This window comes from Geotrypetes seraphini, chromosome 19 (assembly GCF_902459505.1).
Source record: "Geotrypetes seraphini chromosome 19, aGeoSer1.1, whole genome shotgun sequence".
Lineage (NCBI taxonomy): Eukaryota > Metazoa > Chordata > Amphibia > Gymnophiona > Dermophiidae > Geotrypetes > Geotrypetes seraphini.
The window spans coordinates 20627847-20645039 of record NC_047102.1 but is presented as its reverse complement, the minus strand read 5'-3'; the positions used below and the strand labels follow the sequence as shown (position 1 = coordinate 20645039).

General features: G+C 49.3%; 1 protein-coding gene across 2 annotated transcripts in view; it reads right to left on the bottom strand.

The window, feature by feature from the left end:
- TALDO1 (transaldolase 1) overlaps positions 1-17193 on the bottom strand; it is a 93292-nt gene that overhangs the window by 37837 nt on the left and 38262 nt on the right. For both annotated transcript variants that reach the window (XM_033928709.1, XM_033928708.1), the window contains exon 4: positions 8211-8342. In XM_033928709.1, coding sequence (XP_033784600.1) covers positions 8211-8342 — 132 coding nt within the window. The remainder of the gene's footprint in view (positions 1-8210; positions 8343-17193) is intronic.

The window sequence follows — 17193 nt, the reverse complement described above, 5'->3', positions numbered from 1 at the left end:
AAAATAGGATTGCTCAAAGTTCTGAAAACCACCCAGTCTGATAAAGAACACCAAATTAAAGTTCGTAATACCCGGTTACCCATTAGTTGCTGTTCCAATTGGACTACACATTTTTGTTCAGCTATATCCCAATCCAACAAAAGTCTCAACTGCGCCGCCCTATAATACCAGAACAAATTGGGAAGCGCTCGCCCCCCAGACTCACGTGTACCCCGTTCAATTGAAAAGAACTCCGTGTAACCCCCATTCACTTTAATAGTCGCCCTCGGAGAGCGGTAAAACGCCCGCACCCATGCCATAAAGAAATCCCCACACCCCGTCCACTCCATGACTTGCCATAAAAAGTCCCAGCCCACCTGATCAAAAGCTTTCTACGCATCGACTGCTAAGAGAGCTACTTTATCCAAAGTCTGCTGTGCCTCCCAAATAAGATGCAACGTTCTGCGAATATTATCACTAACTTGACGACGCTGAATAAACCCCGATTGATCCATATGAATCAGGTTTGGCAAGCACTTCCCTATCCGGAGGGCCAAAACTTTTGCATCGGTGTTCAATAGTGAAATGGGCCGATACGCACCACAACTAGCAGGGTCCCTCCCCGGTTTAAGCAATATAGAAATACCCGCATCTCCCATCGATGGCGGTAGCATGTTACCTCCCCTCACCCCATTAATAACCCGTACCAATAAAGGAGCTAGACCGTCCCGATACTGTTTGTAAAAACTATGGTGTACCCATCTAAACCCGGGGACTTTCCCAATTTCAATCTGGCAATAACCCCTAGTACCTCCCCCAAGGAGACAGGACTATTAAGATATGCTATATCAGAGTCTCCCAGGTGGGGCAACGTCACTTTATCTAAATACGCCGTGATAGACTCCAATTGTACCCCCTCCACTTTCCCATATAATTTGGTATAAAAGGAAAGAAAAACCTTCTTAATAGCCCCATCAGTACACTGCATCGTCCCCCCCATATCCCTAATCCGTGTAATAGCGGATCGGGCCTGTTTCAATTTAATGTACCGAGCGAGTCGCGATCCAGCTTTATTACTATACTCATACACCGTCTGGCGCAATCTTAATCTATAAAAGTCAATATCCTCCATCTGCAGAAGAGAAAGCTCATGTCGCACTCTCAAAAGCTGTGCAAACACCTCCGGGTCATGAGAACACTGGTGTTGCCTCCCCAGGGACATCAAACTCTCCCGAAGGGATACAACTCTGCGCTCCCGCTTCCGCTTAAGGCGGGCCCCCCATTTAATAAAGACCCCTCGTAGCACAGCTTTAAGGGCATCCCACAAAATAGAGTCCCCAACCATGCCATTATCATTGTCATGCAAATACAGTGGTGCCTCGCATAACGGACGCCTCGTACAGCGAACGCTGCGCATAACGAACTTTTTGTCTTGCTCCCTATAACGAACTTCGTTTCACACAACGAAGTCGCCCGAGGGGCCCGGGGGGGGGGCGGAACTACTCTCGCCGCTTCCTAATGTGAGCCGGGAACAGCAGCACCCTCCTGTCTGAATGCAGTGTTCCATCATCTCCCTCCACCTTACCTTAGATGCCGAGTTTTCCGGCTTTCTTTTTCGGCCAGCCACACACTTTCAAAGAGCAGCACATGCGCGCATGCTCTGTTGTTCAATCTTCTCCTCTGACGCAACCGGAAACCGGAAGTTGCAGGAGAGGAGAACATTGATCAACTCCAGCAGCTGCGCGTGCACAGCTTTTTGAAAGCGTGCGGCTGGGTGAAAAAGAAAGCTGGCAAACTCTGCATATAAGGTGAGGTGGAGGGAGGGAAATGTAGGGCTGCAGAACGAATTATTTTGTTTTACATGTATTCTTATGGGAAAACAGGGCTGCAGAACGAATTATTTTGTTTTACATGTATTCTTATGGGAAAACGCGTTTCACACAACGAACGTTTCACATAACAAACTTGCTCCTGGAACGGATTAAGTTCGTTGTGTGAGGCACCACTGTAATTAGTAATAGCCTCCTCTACCTCGCTGGCCACCTCCGTATTCTTCAGCAATGATTCATTAAGCCTCCAAAAAGCCCGAAGATTCCCCCATCCCAATAGCCCTCACAAGCTATCCAGACAGGCGCATGATCAGAGATATGTATAGCTTCAATGTCAGCGGTCCGTATTCCCCCCCCACTGATTACGATGTGTCCAAAGACTATCAATCCTAGCATAGGAACAATGAACAGAGGAATAATGTGTATATGACCTCTGAGTAGGATGGTGCAAGCGCCAAACATCAATCAAGCCCAGGGAGGACATCAAGGCAAGAAAAGCTTTGCGAGAGGCTCGTGAAGACGGTTGAAGTCCTCCCTGAGAGTGATCAAGCACCACATCAGGCGTTACATTGAAATCCCCACCCAAATATACTGACCCCCCAACAAAATTGACCAAATCTTCTTTAATAGAGCCATAAAAGGCCGCCTGACCCCCGTTCGGACCATAAACATTAATCACAGTGATGAGACGGCCCTGTAATGTACCCTGCAGAGCTAGACACCATCCCCCAGAATCTCTATTTACCTTTAGAACAGTAAAACCCAAACCCTTGCGGATAAGAATTGCCAGTCCTCCCACTTTTTTAGCAGACTGTGCACTTTGATGAGTCCATACATGTTCAAAGTGAGAGGACCTCAAAACCCCCACATGTCTGGGCCTCAAATGGGTTTCTTGAAGCATACAGATGTCCCATTTTAATCTATTCAATTCACGATACACTATACTCCGTTTACCCGGACTGTTCAAACCATTCACATTCCATGATCCTATACTTAGAAGTTTACATGTATTCCCCCCCTGGTTCCCCCCACTCCCTCCCCCACCAGAAGCTGACCCCCTCAATGAAGGACCAGCCAGTCCGTAGAAAGTGTAAGTTACCCCAGGTAACTAACCCAAGCTGCTCCCCTGAAGTCCAAAACAAAACCAAGAAGTATAACAGGACAAGCAACAAGGAATGTCAGTAAGAAACAGCAACAATTGCGGAGTCCAATAAAAACGTAAGACCGGAGTCAGCACACTACACAGTGAAGCTCCCAGCCAAACAGTTCAAGCAATCAATCAGCAAAGTAGTATAGATGAAACATCAGGTTCCCAGTTTAGCTGCATGCTTTCCAGAGTGCAAGACCGTGGACCAAGCTCCTTGGAGTCCCGATGTACTAGCCGATTCCGTCTCGGGCACTGGCTCAGGAATATTCACACACCCCAGCTCTTTCATAGCAGACCAGGCTTCCACTACAGTAGACACTCTCCGAGACCTCCCATTTACTGTAATCCAGACCCCAAAGGGGAAAAGCCAGCGATACTTGTGGCCCCCATCCCGCAGAGCTTGGGTGACCTCCTTAAAAGCTCTACACTTCTGTAGTGTAGACCAGGCCAAATCTTGGTATACTCCCACTTCCAGCTCCTTCCAACGGAAACGGGGATGGCGCCTAGCCATCTGCAAGACCCGTTCTTTGAGTGCGAAGTCTGCAAAGCAGGCAATGATATCTTTGAAGCCAGGACCTCTCACCGGACCCAAGCTCCGATGTGCCCTCTGAAGATGAATCTCGTTGGGTACCTCAGCGCCATCCATTCCAAGCAGGCTGCGACAAAACTCTCTCACCACATGTTTGCAGTCGCGGTACGCCTCCCCCTCCGGTATTCCTTTGAATCGCAAGTTACAGCGGCGCGATCTGTTCTCAAGATCCTCCACTTGTGCCTGTAAATCCTGCAACTCTGAGGAGAGGCGAGCAGATGACTCTTTGACCCCTGACACCGATGCAGACAGCGTTTCCACGTGGTCCTCTGAGGCCGATACTCGGGCCCCCAGCTCCCCCACATCCACGCGAAGTTCTGCCAATGCTGCTTTTATATCAACACGGACTCCAACTATTTCTTCTTTCAGCTCCCTAAACCAAGCATGAAAAGATTTGTGCGCTGTCCCACCAGGCTCCGCCGGAAGCTCCTCGTCTCCAGCCTCAGCCAACTCCGCCGGCATCGCGGGCCCCGCCGCCATCTTGGGCATGTCTCCCGCTCCTCCCTGCGCCTCACCCGCCGCTTTTTCGCCAGCCTTGTTGAAATATTTAAACTTATCAAGTTTCTTCCGCGTCGCCATTCCCACGGCAACCGATTAGCGATCTCAGCGCCGAAAACGAAACCGCGTTGGAAGCCTAAAAACTCTTTTTCTCTTCAGCCCCTACGGAGCTCTTAATTCAGGCAGCCATTCACTAGGATGACGTCACTTCCTCCTCGCAGACATCTTCTATTCTATTGCAAATATTTCCTTCTTATAAACAGATGTGTTTTTCTCTCTAAACCGTTTAAACAACTTATAAACAAATGTGTTAAAGTGACTTTTAGCCCACTTGTTATGGCCCCAGCATCTTATTTCAGACATTAAACCAAAATATTTTGTTCTATGAAGGAAAAATATGGACTCTATGAGCTGCTGTTTATACTTTGCTGTGTGTGTAATGGACTTCTATTATTCAGCTACATTTTCATATATTAGTGTCTTTGAAAGCCTTAACTAAAAGTGTATCCAATACATATTGGTTACGTGGGCCTCCCCCTTATATTCTGCACAATACAACTATCCTTATCACAATAACAAAGCAGCAAACTAGGAGAGGTGGGTGGATTGTGAAAGGATGTGCCTGTTGTCCTCGAACACCTGCTAAAGGTATCTTTGCTTTCTGAGGTCAAGCAGGCATAATCACATATGGGACTCTCAAGCTGCCAGATCATGGCTCTGGAAAAGTCTGGCAAAACCTAAGTAGGATGGCGGGAAAGTTGGTGCTCAGAAAGTCAAAGGGTTCTCCAGAACCGCTTGCCCAAACCAACTCTTTCCTGGAGTTTTGCTCTAAACCAGGGGTGTCAAAGTCCCTCCTCAAGGGCCGCAATCCAGTCGGGTTTTCAGGATTTCCCCAATGAATATGCACAAGATCTACTAGCATACAATGAAAGGTGAAGGAATGGACTGAGGACCAAGTAGCAGCTTTACAGATGTCCAATACAAGTAGAGCCGAGCTACCATAGTTGCCGTAGCTTGGACACTTTGGGCTGTTCCATTGCTCCGCAGAGTCAATCCAGCCTGAGAACGTGCAAATGAGATTGTCTGCCAGCCAAGTAGGAACTCAGTCTGTTAAGGTCAAGAGGTACAAAGAGCTGGGAGAATCATCTGAGATTTGGTCCATTTGCTTTAATATGCTGGAGCACATCTGCAGTCCAAAGGTATGAAGAGCTGCTTCTCCAGAATGGAATATGGCATTGGAAAGAAAAAGCAAAATGATGGTTTAGTTGAGGTGGAATTCGAGACAACTTTGGAGCACTACTCTGTCACGACAGAAGCCTATGTAATGAGGACCAGACAAGTGCTTGAAGTTCATTCACACAGCATGCAGATGTGAGGAAAACAACTTTCTAATCAACTTCCCCTCACTAAGAAAGCAAAGATACTTATCTGTAGCAGATCCAGGACACGCTCAGCCCACTGAAACACGGCGCAGGCCACCAGCCCCCCACAAATAGCTGCCTGACCCCCAAGGCAGAGACATCAATATTCTGCTTAAGAATGGTCTTCAACTTACTCTCCTCAGAGTCCCGTAAGGCAGAACCCTCAACAGTCACGGTATGCCGCTTAGAAATTGCTGAGACCACCGCGTCCACCACTGGTGACTTTAAAGTAGCCCTATCCCCCTCTAGGACGATACAAATGAGCCATGGAGCGCGCTAACTGAAACAGCGCCTACAGCGTATTCCACTGTACCAGTACAATATCCCGAAAATCCTGATGCATAGGAAAAGAGCGGGAAACAGTACGGATCCCCCTAAGAAGAGAGTCTCCCACATGCGGGGTCTCCGGTGGCACTCCTTCAAAGCACAGCACCGATGAGACCTGCTGAATCAGTTCTGGTAGCTCATCCCTCTGAAAAAGGCACACCACGGACGCCTCGTTGCCAGGAAACCCAACCTAAAGGGTCCAGGTCCTCATCCAGGCCAACACACTCTGCTGACCACCAATCTGCAACTCAAGCCACCCACGGGCGCTTGGATGAGGGAGGAAGAAGAGGGAACACCAAAGGAGAAGAGGGAGGCAAAGCCACAGGGGGTGCAGAGGGAACCCCTCCTCCCTCGGGCGCACGTGGGACCCCCCAACCGCCTGAAAATAGGCTCTGCACAAAGAAAAAATTAAATCAGGGGACCCCCAGGGGTCCCATGGGACTCCCTGCCACAGCAGGGGACCCAGCTGAAACCTGCCCTTGTTTTTCCAACACAGAGGGAAGGTCGCCTGAGGTTGCAGACTAAATGGAGGGGCCTTATGTTAAAATGGCTAAGTTCCCGCCAAAAAATAACCCCTCCAGGGCCTGTAGCGGCTGGGAAGCCTGAATTAACCCAGCTGCTAAAGCAGGCAAGCCAGCATCAGCTGTTAACAAAAATCAGCTGAGAGGGAATCCCTCCGGGGGCAGTGGGGGAAGACTGGGCTTCCCCACTGCTCCCTGCCGACTCACGAGGCACCAAGGCTGGGGAGCTCTGGACGCTTGCAGCCGCTGCCGACGGAGCTCCACAACCGCACCAGATCAAACAGCTGATTTCAGGCCGGCCGCGAGTACCTTGCGTCTGGACCAAATTGTGCACCTCTCCCCCTGAGAAGTGCTCAATTGCTCCATATGTGACCTAGCTAGAATAAAAGTGCCGGTTAGTCAAAAAATACAGTAATTTACAGCATAGTTAAAGGGAAAGCAACCCTTCAGACCAACACTACCTCAAGATTTTTTTTTTTGTTTTTTTACAGAACAGACTCCACAGGCTCTCAAAGCAATATGCCTTGCTTGAATTAGGGGGCAAGGCTTACTGCTGAGGCTCCTCTAAAAAAATGTTTGGAGGTGGAGGAAATGGGGGGAGGGACCCAGCACGAGACCCATCGGGTTTGACACCCCCAAGGTTGGACGGACCCCCAAACAGGGCCCACCCAAGCTCAATCTGGCCAAAAACAGGGACTAGAAACCCCTAAACAAATTCCAACAGCCCTACCAAGGCAGATGGTTACAGTTCACTCAATACCTGCTGGAGATTGAAAGAAGACTGATAGGAATAGGGGACGATATCTCATAATGTACTATTCCACAGTTTTGTTTCAGTCTCCACCTGCTGGTCATGATGAGATATATACCCACTTGTAAAATTTAACCTCTACTGGGGAAATGTCACCTGAGGTTGCAGACAAAATGGAGGGGCCTGCCATCAAAAATGGCAAAGTTTCTGCCAAAATCAACCCCTCCAGGGCCTGTAGCGGCTGGGAAGTCTGAACTGTCCCAGCCACTAAAGCAAGCAAAAGCCGGCATCAGCTGTAAAAGAAAACAGCTGATAGGAAATCCCTCCGTGGGCAGAAGGGGAAGACCAGGGCTCCCTGCAAGCTGCTGCCGGCTCGCGAAGCACTAGCGGTGGAGAGCCCTAGACACCGGCACCTGCTGCTGACGAGGCTCCTCCACCACACTGGCCCGAACAGCTGTTTTCAGGCTGGCCGCAAGTGCCTCACGTCTGGACCAAATTGAGCACCTCTTCCCCTGAGAAATGCTCAATTGCTCCATACGTGACCTAGCTAAAAGAAAAGTGCAGGAAGGTTGAAAAATACAGTAATTTACAACATATTTAAAGGGAAAACAACCCTTCAGACCAGCACTACCTCAGGATATTTTTTTTACAGAACAAATTGCACTTAGCTCTTCAAACGGTATGCATTACCAACAAGGAGGTAAGGCTTACCATTAAGGCACCTCTAAAAAATGTTGGGAAGGTGGAGGAAAGGGGAGGAGGGACCCAGCATGCGACCTGCTAGGTTTGACTCCTCCCGAGGTTGAATGGTACCCGAAACAGGGTCCACTCAAGCTTAATCCGGCACTAAAAAGGGGACAAAAGTCCTAAACAAATTCCAACAGCTCTACCAAGGGAGATGGGTAAGCTCACCACACCTGCTGGAGATTAAGAGAAGAGTGAGGTAATTAGGGAGGAGTCACATGATATGTACTATTCCAAAGTTTTGTCTTAGTCTCCACCTGCTGGTCATGATGAGATATAACCTGCTTGTAAGATTAACCTATGCTGGTCTGGAGAGGGACCCAGTATGCTAGTCATGCAGTATTGTGTTAAGTCAACCTGATTTTTGCACAAGTATTGGCACTTTCTAACAAGCAGATACTTACTTGCCAGCCTGGATTCCTTCCCAGGTAGATGAAAGCTTAATGAGGATGCGTTCTTTATCAATTCCAGCTTCTTTATAAAGCTTAATGAAAGTCATGGCTCTCTCAATCATCCCTTTTGTATCATAGGATAACCTAGACAGTAAAAAGTTATTACACTTAGTTTCAGGTTTCTGAATGGCCTGATCACTTACCTATCATAATACATGCACACCTATCCACCACTGTCACAGGGGAGCTTAAAGTTCTAAGCTGAGTAAGGATTTATAAACTAATAGTACCATGAGGGCATACTGGGAACCAAAGGAGAAATTATGTTTTATTGGATAATTATCTTTAGTCAGCAACACTATTCTGCATAAATGGGTGTTATTCCTTTCTACCAGTAGGTGGGAGGTAGAGACCAACTGCATTTTGCCAGGGACATCACCAGCATACTAAGCAGGGGTATAGCCACAGGCAGGTTTGGCCTGCCCAATCTGGGCTCAGGCCTGAACAGCAGTGGAGGACTTGGACACCACTGGTGTTGGGGGAGCAGCCTAAACTCCTGTGGTCCCTGCATCTCCGTCCCTTCTCTCTATTACTTCAACATATCAGCAGCAATTGCTACATGCTCCCTACCACTAACCCAAAAGTCTCTCCTTTATTGTGTCCCGCCCCAACACAACTTTCCATTTCTGCTGGGTAGGATATGGCAGAGGAGTGGCTTCCAGGTTAGTGATAAGGAGTATGTAGCAATTGTTGCCACTGACCCATTAGGAAAGAATTAAATTTTAAGTGGGGTAGGGGAGGGAAGGAAAGATGCTGCATGCAGGATGAGGGGGAGAATTGTTGGATATTGAAGTGTGCGAGAGAAGAGATACAGCAGGTGGAGACAGAGAAAGAGGGAGTGATCGATGAGAGGAAGAAATGCTTGATCATGGTGGAGGGAGCAGATGCTGAGCTAGAATGGTAGAGGGAGGAAGACAATTGGTGGGGAAGGAGGGGCTGCAAGGAAATGAGGACAGTGATTACAGAGGGTAGAAATGTGGTAATGGGGAGCAGATTATAGATGAAAGGGAAAGGAGGGTTGAGTAAAGAGCAAGATGGGGAATGGGCAAGCTAGAGGGTGAAAGATGAAAATTTGATAGATACCCGATACCTGGAAAAGTAAAAATGAAGTCACTTAGAGCCTGTTTAGGTTAGAGCGACACACAAATGGAAGATTAGATTAGATGTCAGAGGTAGGTGTAGTGAGGGAATGGACAGGAGAGAGGAAGAGGCAAATGGGCAGCAGAAAAGAGAAACTGAAAGTTTCAAGTTTATTTCATATTTGATAAAATCAGTTTTTTCAGATTACAAAGCAATGAACAATAAATATTTTTAAAAGAGGGAGACATACAGTATAGGGATAGACAGACGTATATTTCATCGGGAAATCGGGGAATAACTACAATTTGATATAGGAAAGAGAACAAATTGGGATAAAACAATAGGAGTTATGTTATATTAGATCAGTTTAAAAGGTTAATTAATTAAAGGCGTCTCTATACAAGAAACTTTTTAGTTTTGCTTTAAATTTTTCAAGGTTCCACTTTTGTGGAGCAGTAACAGAGAAGAGTGTGGTACGTCTAGTGTTTATAATTCATAGGGATGGAATAGTAACTATATTTTTATCCTTGGATCGTAAGGGAGAATATGGAATGAAACTCGGTCTAGGAATAACGGCGCGTTGAATTGTAAAACTTTGAATGTGATTGCAAAATAAAATGTCCAGACAAAGGAAAGAGCATTTTATTTTGAATGTTTTAAATGGAAAAAGTTCAGAGGGTAATAATAATAACTTTATTTTTATATACCGCCATACCATAAACAGTTCTAGGATGTGGCAACAGTGGTTAGAATAGACGGATTAAAACAAGGTTTGAAAAAGTTCCTGGAGGAAAGTCTATAGTATGCTATTGAGACAGATATGGGAGAAGGGAAAGGGATTAGGACTTGTACACCACCTTTTTGTAGTTTTTACACAATCACACAAACGATTTACAGTAGATGCCACTTAAGTGCACATCAGATAAGCGCACACTTCAGTTATCCGTACCTGACCACCATGGTCCCGTTTTTTTAACTTTAAAGTCAATGGACGTAAACTCCGGATATTTGCACTTCTGATAAGCACACAATCCGCTTGTGCGCACTGATGTTATAAGTCCCACCTCTATTCTTTCACGTTATGTTCACTCCGGTTAAAAGCAATCACGTTCTGATGTGAATGAGCCACGTGTTTTGGAACAGCAGTCTAGGCCTGGTGTTCAAACCTTTGTAACTGCACCATGGCGTCGCATGGACTAAAGTCATTGACTTTGGCTGAACGTGTCCACCATGCTGGACAAAAATCATTGTCTTTGGTTGAACGTGTCGATGTCTTAACGAGACTTGACCAAAGGGAGAGTTAGGTCTCTATTGCAAAACATTATAGCGTACATCCTAGCCAGATTTCTCAGATATACAAAAAAAAAAAAAAAGCAAGCCATATTGAAAGACTGGCAAAACAACAGCAATCCTACCAGAAAAAGGAAATAATTGGGAAGGTTGGAGACGTTGAACAGGCGTTGCTGTGATGGTTTGCTGAAGCTAGAAGTCGACAACTGCATAGGAACGAGGACAACGGGAATCCCATGAGAACTCTCATCGTGGTCTTGGGGATCACACGAGATTGGAGCCAGCTCAAGCTGAGAGGCTCGTCTTTTCCTGCCTGAACACGTAGCCGACCGGAAGTCATCCCCCCGACGTCAGAGCTGATGTCGGAGAGAAGGCTTCGTGTCAGTCACATGAAGCATGCAGGCGAGCAAGCCAGAGCTCCAGTCCTTTTCAGTCCTCCCCTCCCCCATCCAGTGGATGCAGCGAAGAGGCTGGGCATGTCCCCCTCCTCCGTCCCTCCTCTAGCCATGTTACCTGGGTGCCACTCTCTATCCCCCTTGCTCTGGCAGTCACAATGATCACGCTGGAGCGGAGCCTTCCCTCCGCTCTGCCAGAAACAGGAAGTGGCGTCACCGGAAGGCAGAAGAAGAGCTTGGGTGAAGTTTGGGAGGATCTCATTGCGAGCGCCGGACAGAGGTAACAAGGATGGGAGGATGGAAAGGAAAGAGGGATGGAGTGGACCTAGTGGAAGGAAAGATAAGAGGACCAAGAAAGGGGGGAGGGGGCTGTAAAGTACAGGGAGAGATGCACGGGAGGCAAATGCGAGACACAGAAGGGGGGAGGGAGTGCATTTTTGGACACAAGGAATGAACTTGGGAGAGAGGATGGAGGAAGGGAGGGAAAGAGATGCTGAGGTGGGGGAGGGAATAGAAAGGGAAAATTGGGCATGGGTATGTCAGAGAGAGGGAAAGAGATGGTTGTATACATAGGGAATGGAAGAAATGAGAATTTTTGATCAGAGGGAGGGAGGTACAGATGATAGGGAAGAGAAAGATGAGGGGAAATGTTGTGGTGGAAAGGGAACAGTGAGACAGATTGAAGGGATGCAAGAGGGAGGAATGTTGGACATAGTGGTGAAGGGAATGGAGGGAGAGATGTGGCATGGTGCTAGAGAGGGGTGAAAGAACAGAAGGAGAAATGTTGGGCATGGGGCTGGTGGGCAGGGGTGAAAGATGAGAAAGGGATAAATGCTGGACCATGGTAGGAGGAACCAATGGACAGCAACAGAAGAATTTACAGAAGATGGAAAAGCGGAAAAAAGAAACTGGGACCAACTTGATGGAAAAATAAGTATCCAGACAACAAAGGTAAAAACTGGAATTTATTGACTAAAATATGTTAGCTTTAGGAAATGTATATAGCAGATGTCTTTGTATTGTGTTCAAAAGAAAAGGAAATGCATTTCTGGTTTTATTTCTACCGTGGTGAAGAGAATGGAGGAAGAGATGTGGCATGGTGCTGGAGAGGGGTGATAGAAGGAGAAATGTTGGGTATGGGGCTGGTGGGCAAGGGCAAAAGATAATGCATATGGTCCGGGGGATGAGAGAGGAATAAATGATGGATCATGGTAGGAGAAACCAATGGACAACAACAGAAGAATTTACAGAAGATAGGAAAGCGGAAAAAATAAACTTGGACCAACTTGATGGAAAAATAAGTCTCCAGACAACAAAGGTAAAAAACTGAATTTATTGACTAAAATATTTTAGCTTTGGGAAATGTATATAGCAGATGTCTTTGTATTGTGTTCAAAAGAAAAGGAAATGCATTTCTGGTTTTATTTCTACAGTGTTGAAGTATTTGCTGACCCTTGCTGTTGCTGGTGGGATCCCCAAACACTGCCAGCAGAGGACCTCCTCTAGAGATGGCCAGAACTCCCTTCCACCAAGCGCAGCAGTCGCTAGCAGAATCCATGAGCCACTGAGATACCAGAATGTGACTCAAGAACGCTACTGCTGCCTGCCAAGCTTGGCCAACTGCAGAGGAAGTCCTCAGCTGACAGCTAGAGGGTCCTCATCAGCAGAGTATTTATATTTACATTAGAGGCTCTGGTAGAAACCCATTTACAAAGTATGTATTCTTCCCAATTAATAAAGAGTCTTTGCTTATTTGTAAATGTTCTCTACCAGAGCCTTTAATTAATTAGTATAATTGAATGAAATAACTACTTTTGAAGTTTACAGGGAAGGGCAGGAACAGATTTGATTCCAGTGGGGACGGGTTTGATTCTACTGGGGATGGGCAGGGACAGGTTTGATTTCTGTCCCCACGCAACTCTCTATTAGAGAATAACACAGGGACAAATTTTTCCCCATCCCTGCTTGAACTCATTTTCCCTGTCCTGTCCCATTCCTGTAAGCTCTGCCTTAACCACACAAGCTGAGGAAGGAAGGGAAGAAAGGCCTATACAGGTGCGTATAGGTGAAGAAGGTAAGACTTCCATGATACTGGAGGTGAAGGCAGACCCCCATTGAAATCCCAGAGTACCGTATTTTCACGCATATAATGCGCGCGTTATACGCGTTTTTACCTACCGCGCATACCCCTCGCGCGTTATACGCGTGAGCGCGGTATACAAAAGTTTTCCTACATAGTTCCCACCCCGCCGACGCCCGATTCACCCCCCCAGCAGGACCGCTCGCACCCCCACCCCGAACGACCGCTCGCACGCGCTCCCACCCGCACCCGCGATCGGAGCAAGAGGGAGCCCAAGCCCTCTTGCCCGGCCGACTCCCCGACAATATCGGGCCAGGAGGGAGCCCAAACCCTCCTGGCCACGGCGACCCCCTACCCCCACCCCGCACTACATTACGGGCAGGAGGGATCCCAGGCCCTCCTGCCCTCGACGCAAACCCCCCTCCCTCCCTCCAACGACCGCCCCCCCCAAGAACCTCCGACCGCCCCCCCAGCGGACCCGCGACCCCCCTGGCCGACCCCCACGACACCCCCACCCCCCTTCCCCGTACCTTTGCTAGTTGGCCGGACAGACGGGAGCCAAACCCGCCTGTCCGGCAGGCAGCCAACGACGGAATGAGGCCGGATTGGCCCATCCGTCCCAAAGCTCCGCCTACTGGTGGGGCCTAAGGCGCGTGGGCCAATCAGAATAGGCCCTGGAGCCTTAGGTCCCACCTGGGGGCGTGGCCTGAGGCACATGGGCCCAACCCGACCATGTGCCTCAGGCCGCGCCCCCAGGTGGGACCTAAGGCTCCAGGGCCTATTCTGATTGGCCCACGCGCCTTAGGCCCCACCAGTAGGCGGAGCTTTGGGACGGATGGGCCAATCCGGCCTCATTCCGTCGTTGGCTGCCTGCCGGACAGGCGGGTTTGGCTCCCGTCTGTCCGGCCAACTAGCAAAGGTACGGGGAAGGGGGGTGGGGGTGTCGTGGGGGTCGGCCAGGGGGGTCGCGGGTCCGCTGGGGGGGCGGTCGGAGGTTCTTGGGGGGGGCGGTGGTTGGAGGGAGGGAGGGGGGTTTGCGTCGAGGGCAGGAGGGCCTGGGATCCCTCCTGCCCGTAATGTAGTGCGGGGTGGGGGTAGCCGTGGCCAGGAGGGTTTGGGCTCCCTCCTGGCCCGATATTGTCGGGGAGTCGGCCGGGCAAGAGGGCTTGGGCTCCCTCTTGCTCCGATCGCGCGTGCGGGTGGGAGCGCATGCGAGCGGTCGTTCGGGGTGGGGGTGCGAGCGGTCCTGCTGGGGGGGGGTGTGAATCGGGCGTCGGGCGGGGTGGGAACTATGTAGAAAAACTTTTGTATCTCGTGGGCTCTTATTAGACTCTCTGCTGTGTCTTCCAGAAGGGAGGATATTTAGTGGGCAAGCCATAAGCTTCTAATAAAAGCATTTATGAGGGGGCGGTCGGAGGTTCTTGGGGGGGGGGGCGGTCGTTGGAGGGAGGGGGGTTTGCGTCGAGGGCAGGAGGGCCTGGGATCCCTCCTGCCTGTAATGTAGTGCGGGGTGGGGGTAGGGGGTCGCCGTGGCCAGGAGGGTTTGGGCTCCCTTCTGGCCCGATATTGTCGGGGAGTCGGCGGTCCTTCGGGGTGGGGGTGCGAGTGGTCCTGCCGGGGGGGGCAGGGCAGGGCGGGTAAACGGAGAGTCGGGACAGCGCACGGAGAGTCGGGGAGGGCGAAAGGAGAGTCGGGGTGGCCAGAGGAGAGTCGGGGCGGGCGAAAGGAGAGTCGGGGTGGCCAGAGGACAGTCGGGCAGCATGCGCGTTATACCCGTGAGCGCGGTATACAAAAGTTTTTATACATAATATTGTGGTTTCTGCGCGCTATACCCGTGTGCGCGTTATACACGGGTGCGCGTTATATGCGTGAAAATACGGTAATAGAAAAATGACAATATATTTTACAGGCCTGAGACTGTCAGAACTCACACAATCTCTGTGCTTGCTAAAATAAGGAAGTCAAGTGAAATTTATCCTTTCATACAGAAACTAACATCTGCTGAAGTACCATAAAATAGGGAAGTGTGTTTGACCAAGAATATAAAATTGACTACTATGCAAGTAAGTCCTGGAATGGGTAGGCCTTGCTTGGAAATTGATGACCTTGATATTAAAAAGACATATGTCGAGAAATAGTGGCCTTTTTGGTAACAGGGCATCACGCGCAATATGACTCAGAAAAGCATATTGTCCAATCAATGAACTGATAAGGAACATGACCCTTATGACAAACTGTGTATATCCAATAACAATCAAATATGTAATAAGTACTAACGTGGTCTCAGGCTGTCAGAAATATATAAAAGGACAGTCACTTGAGGCCTGCTTCAGGACAGACAAGCGCTTGAAGTATATTAAGCTGTTGGCTCTATATGCTGAAAGACTTGTTCTTGTAACCCAGGGGTGTCCAACCTGCGGCCCCGTGAAGAATTCTGTGCAGCCCTGCTCACGATGCAGTGTTTTCCTCTGCCGGCTCCCTCCTCCGTCTTGCTGCGTTTGCTTAAAGCCGCGAGCAGCGGATCTTATGTGCCTCTTGCAGCTGACCTGGAAGTGTTCCCTCTGACGTTGCAACATCAGAGGGAACGCTTCCAGATCAACCGCACTGAAGACGCTGCCCGCGGCTTTGAGCAAACGCTGCAGGCAGGGCTTTTGCTCCAAGAGCCGCAAGTTCAGTGCCGCCTGTAACTTCAGCCAGATCCTGAACATTAATGCAGCCACGGAGGAGCTAATGACCCTGCCGGGGGTGAGCCGGGCCGGGGCAGCTGCAGGTGGCACGTGCGCCCATCGAGCCCTTCCCCAGCATGCACAAGTGCCGACCCTTGCTGCGCATGGCCACGTGGAACCTACAGTGCTGCTCCATGGACAAGGCCAACAACCCAGTGCTCTGCATGACCCTGCTGGAGAACGGGTAAGGGATCAGCGGTATTAAGCAAATGCTTCACTTGGCCATGAGGGTGAATGCTGCGCTGCTGATGGGTGTGTGTGGGGTGAGAAATGCTGCTTCTGCACAGGGAAAGGAAGGGGGGGGGGAAGAGAAATGCTGCTGCTGCACTCAATTGGGGAGAGAGAGGGAAGGATGGAGAAGGAAAAGGGAGAGGAATGAGAGATGTCAAGTCCATGGGAGGGAGAGATGCCAGGCCAGGGGAAAGGAAGGAAGGAGAGAAAGGAATGAGAGGGGATGCCAGATAATGGAGGGGGAGGGGAAGGGGGAGTTGGAAGGAAGAGAGATGCCAGGGCATGGGGGGAGGGAAGGGAAACTAAGGAGACAAATGCCAGACCAGAGGGAGAAGAGGTGCCAGAGAGGTACTAGGGCATGGGGGGAGAGAAGAGACGGAGATAGAGATGCCTGACCATAGGGTGGAGTGGTTAGGAAGGAAGGAAAAGAGAAGAAAGAGATGTCAGAGAATAGGGGAGGGGTGGAGACAGAAAAATGGAGAGGGGGTGAAGCTGAAATGAATCATATACAAAGGAGAGCAGGGGCACAGGATAGACAGTTTATGAAAGGAGCATAGAAAGAGGGAAGATATCATATGGAACGGGGAGAGAGCAGACAGAGAAATGGAAGGGGCAGAGAGAGAGAGGGCAGACAGTGGATGGAAGGGGCTGATGCTACATGGAAGACAGAGAGTGGTCAGTTGCTGTCTAGAAAGAATAGAATGAGGATAAGATTATTAAAGCAAGGGGGATTTGCTCAGAGATGGTTTGGTTTTTTTTGGGGTGGAAGGGTATTAAAAGAAGTGCGATTGGATGTGGGGGGGAGAGCTTATGGGACTAGAAACATAGGACAGAGAGAGATGGTAGGCAATGGTCTGAAGGGAGAGAAATTAGATCTGGGGTAGTGTGGAGGAAGAGGGAAAGAGATACTTGAAGGGAGAACTGTTGGGAAGAGAAAGAAAGAAATGGTGGACCTGGAGAAGGGAGGCAGGCAGGCAGGGGGAGAGATGGGATGGCGGACAGTTGGGAAGAGAAAGGGAGAGAAGTTGGATCTGGGGATGGGAGGGAGGGAGAAATGTTAGGCCTGTGGATGGAAGGTGGAGAGATGCAGTATCTCTCTCTCTTTTTTTCCTCCATTTCATTATTCAGCATCA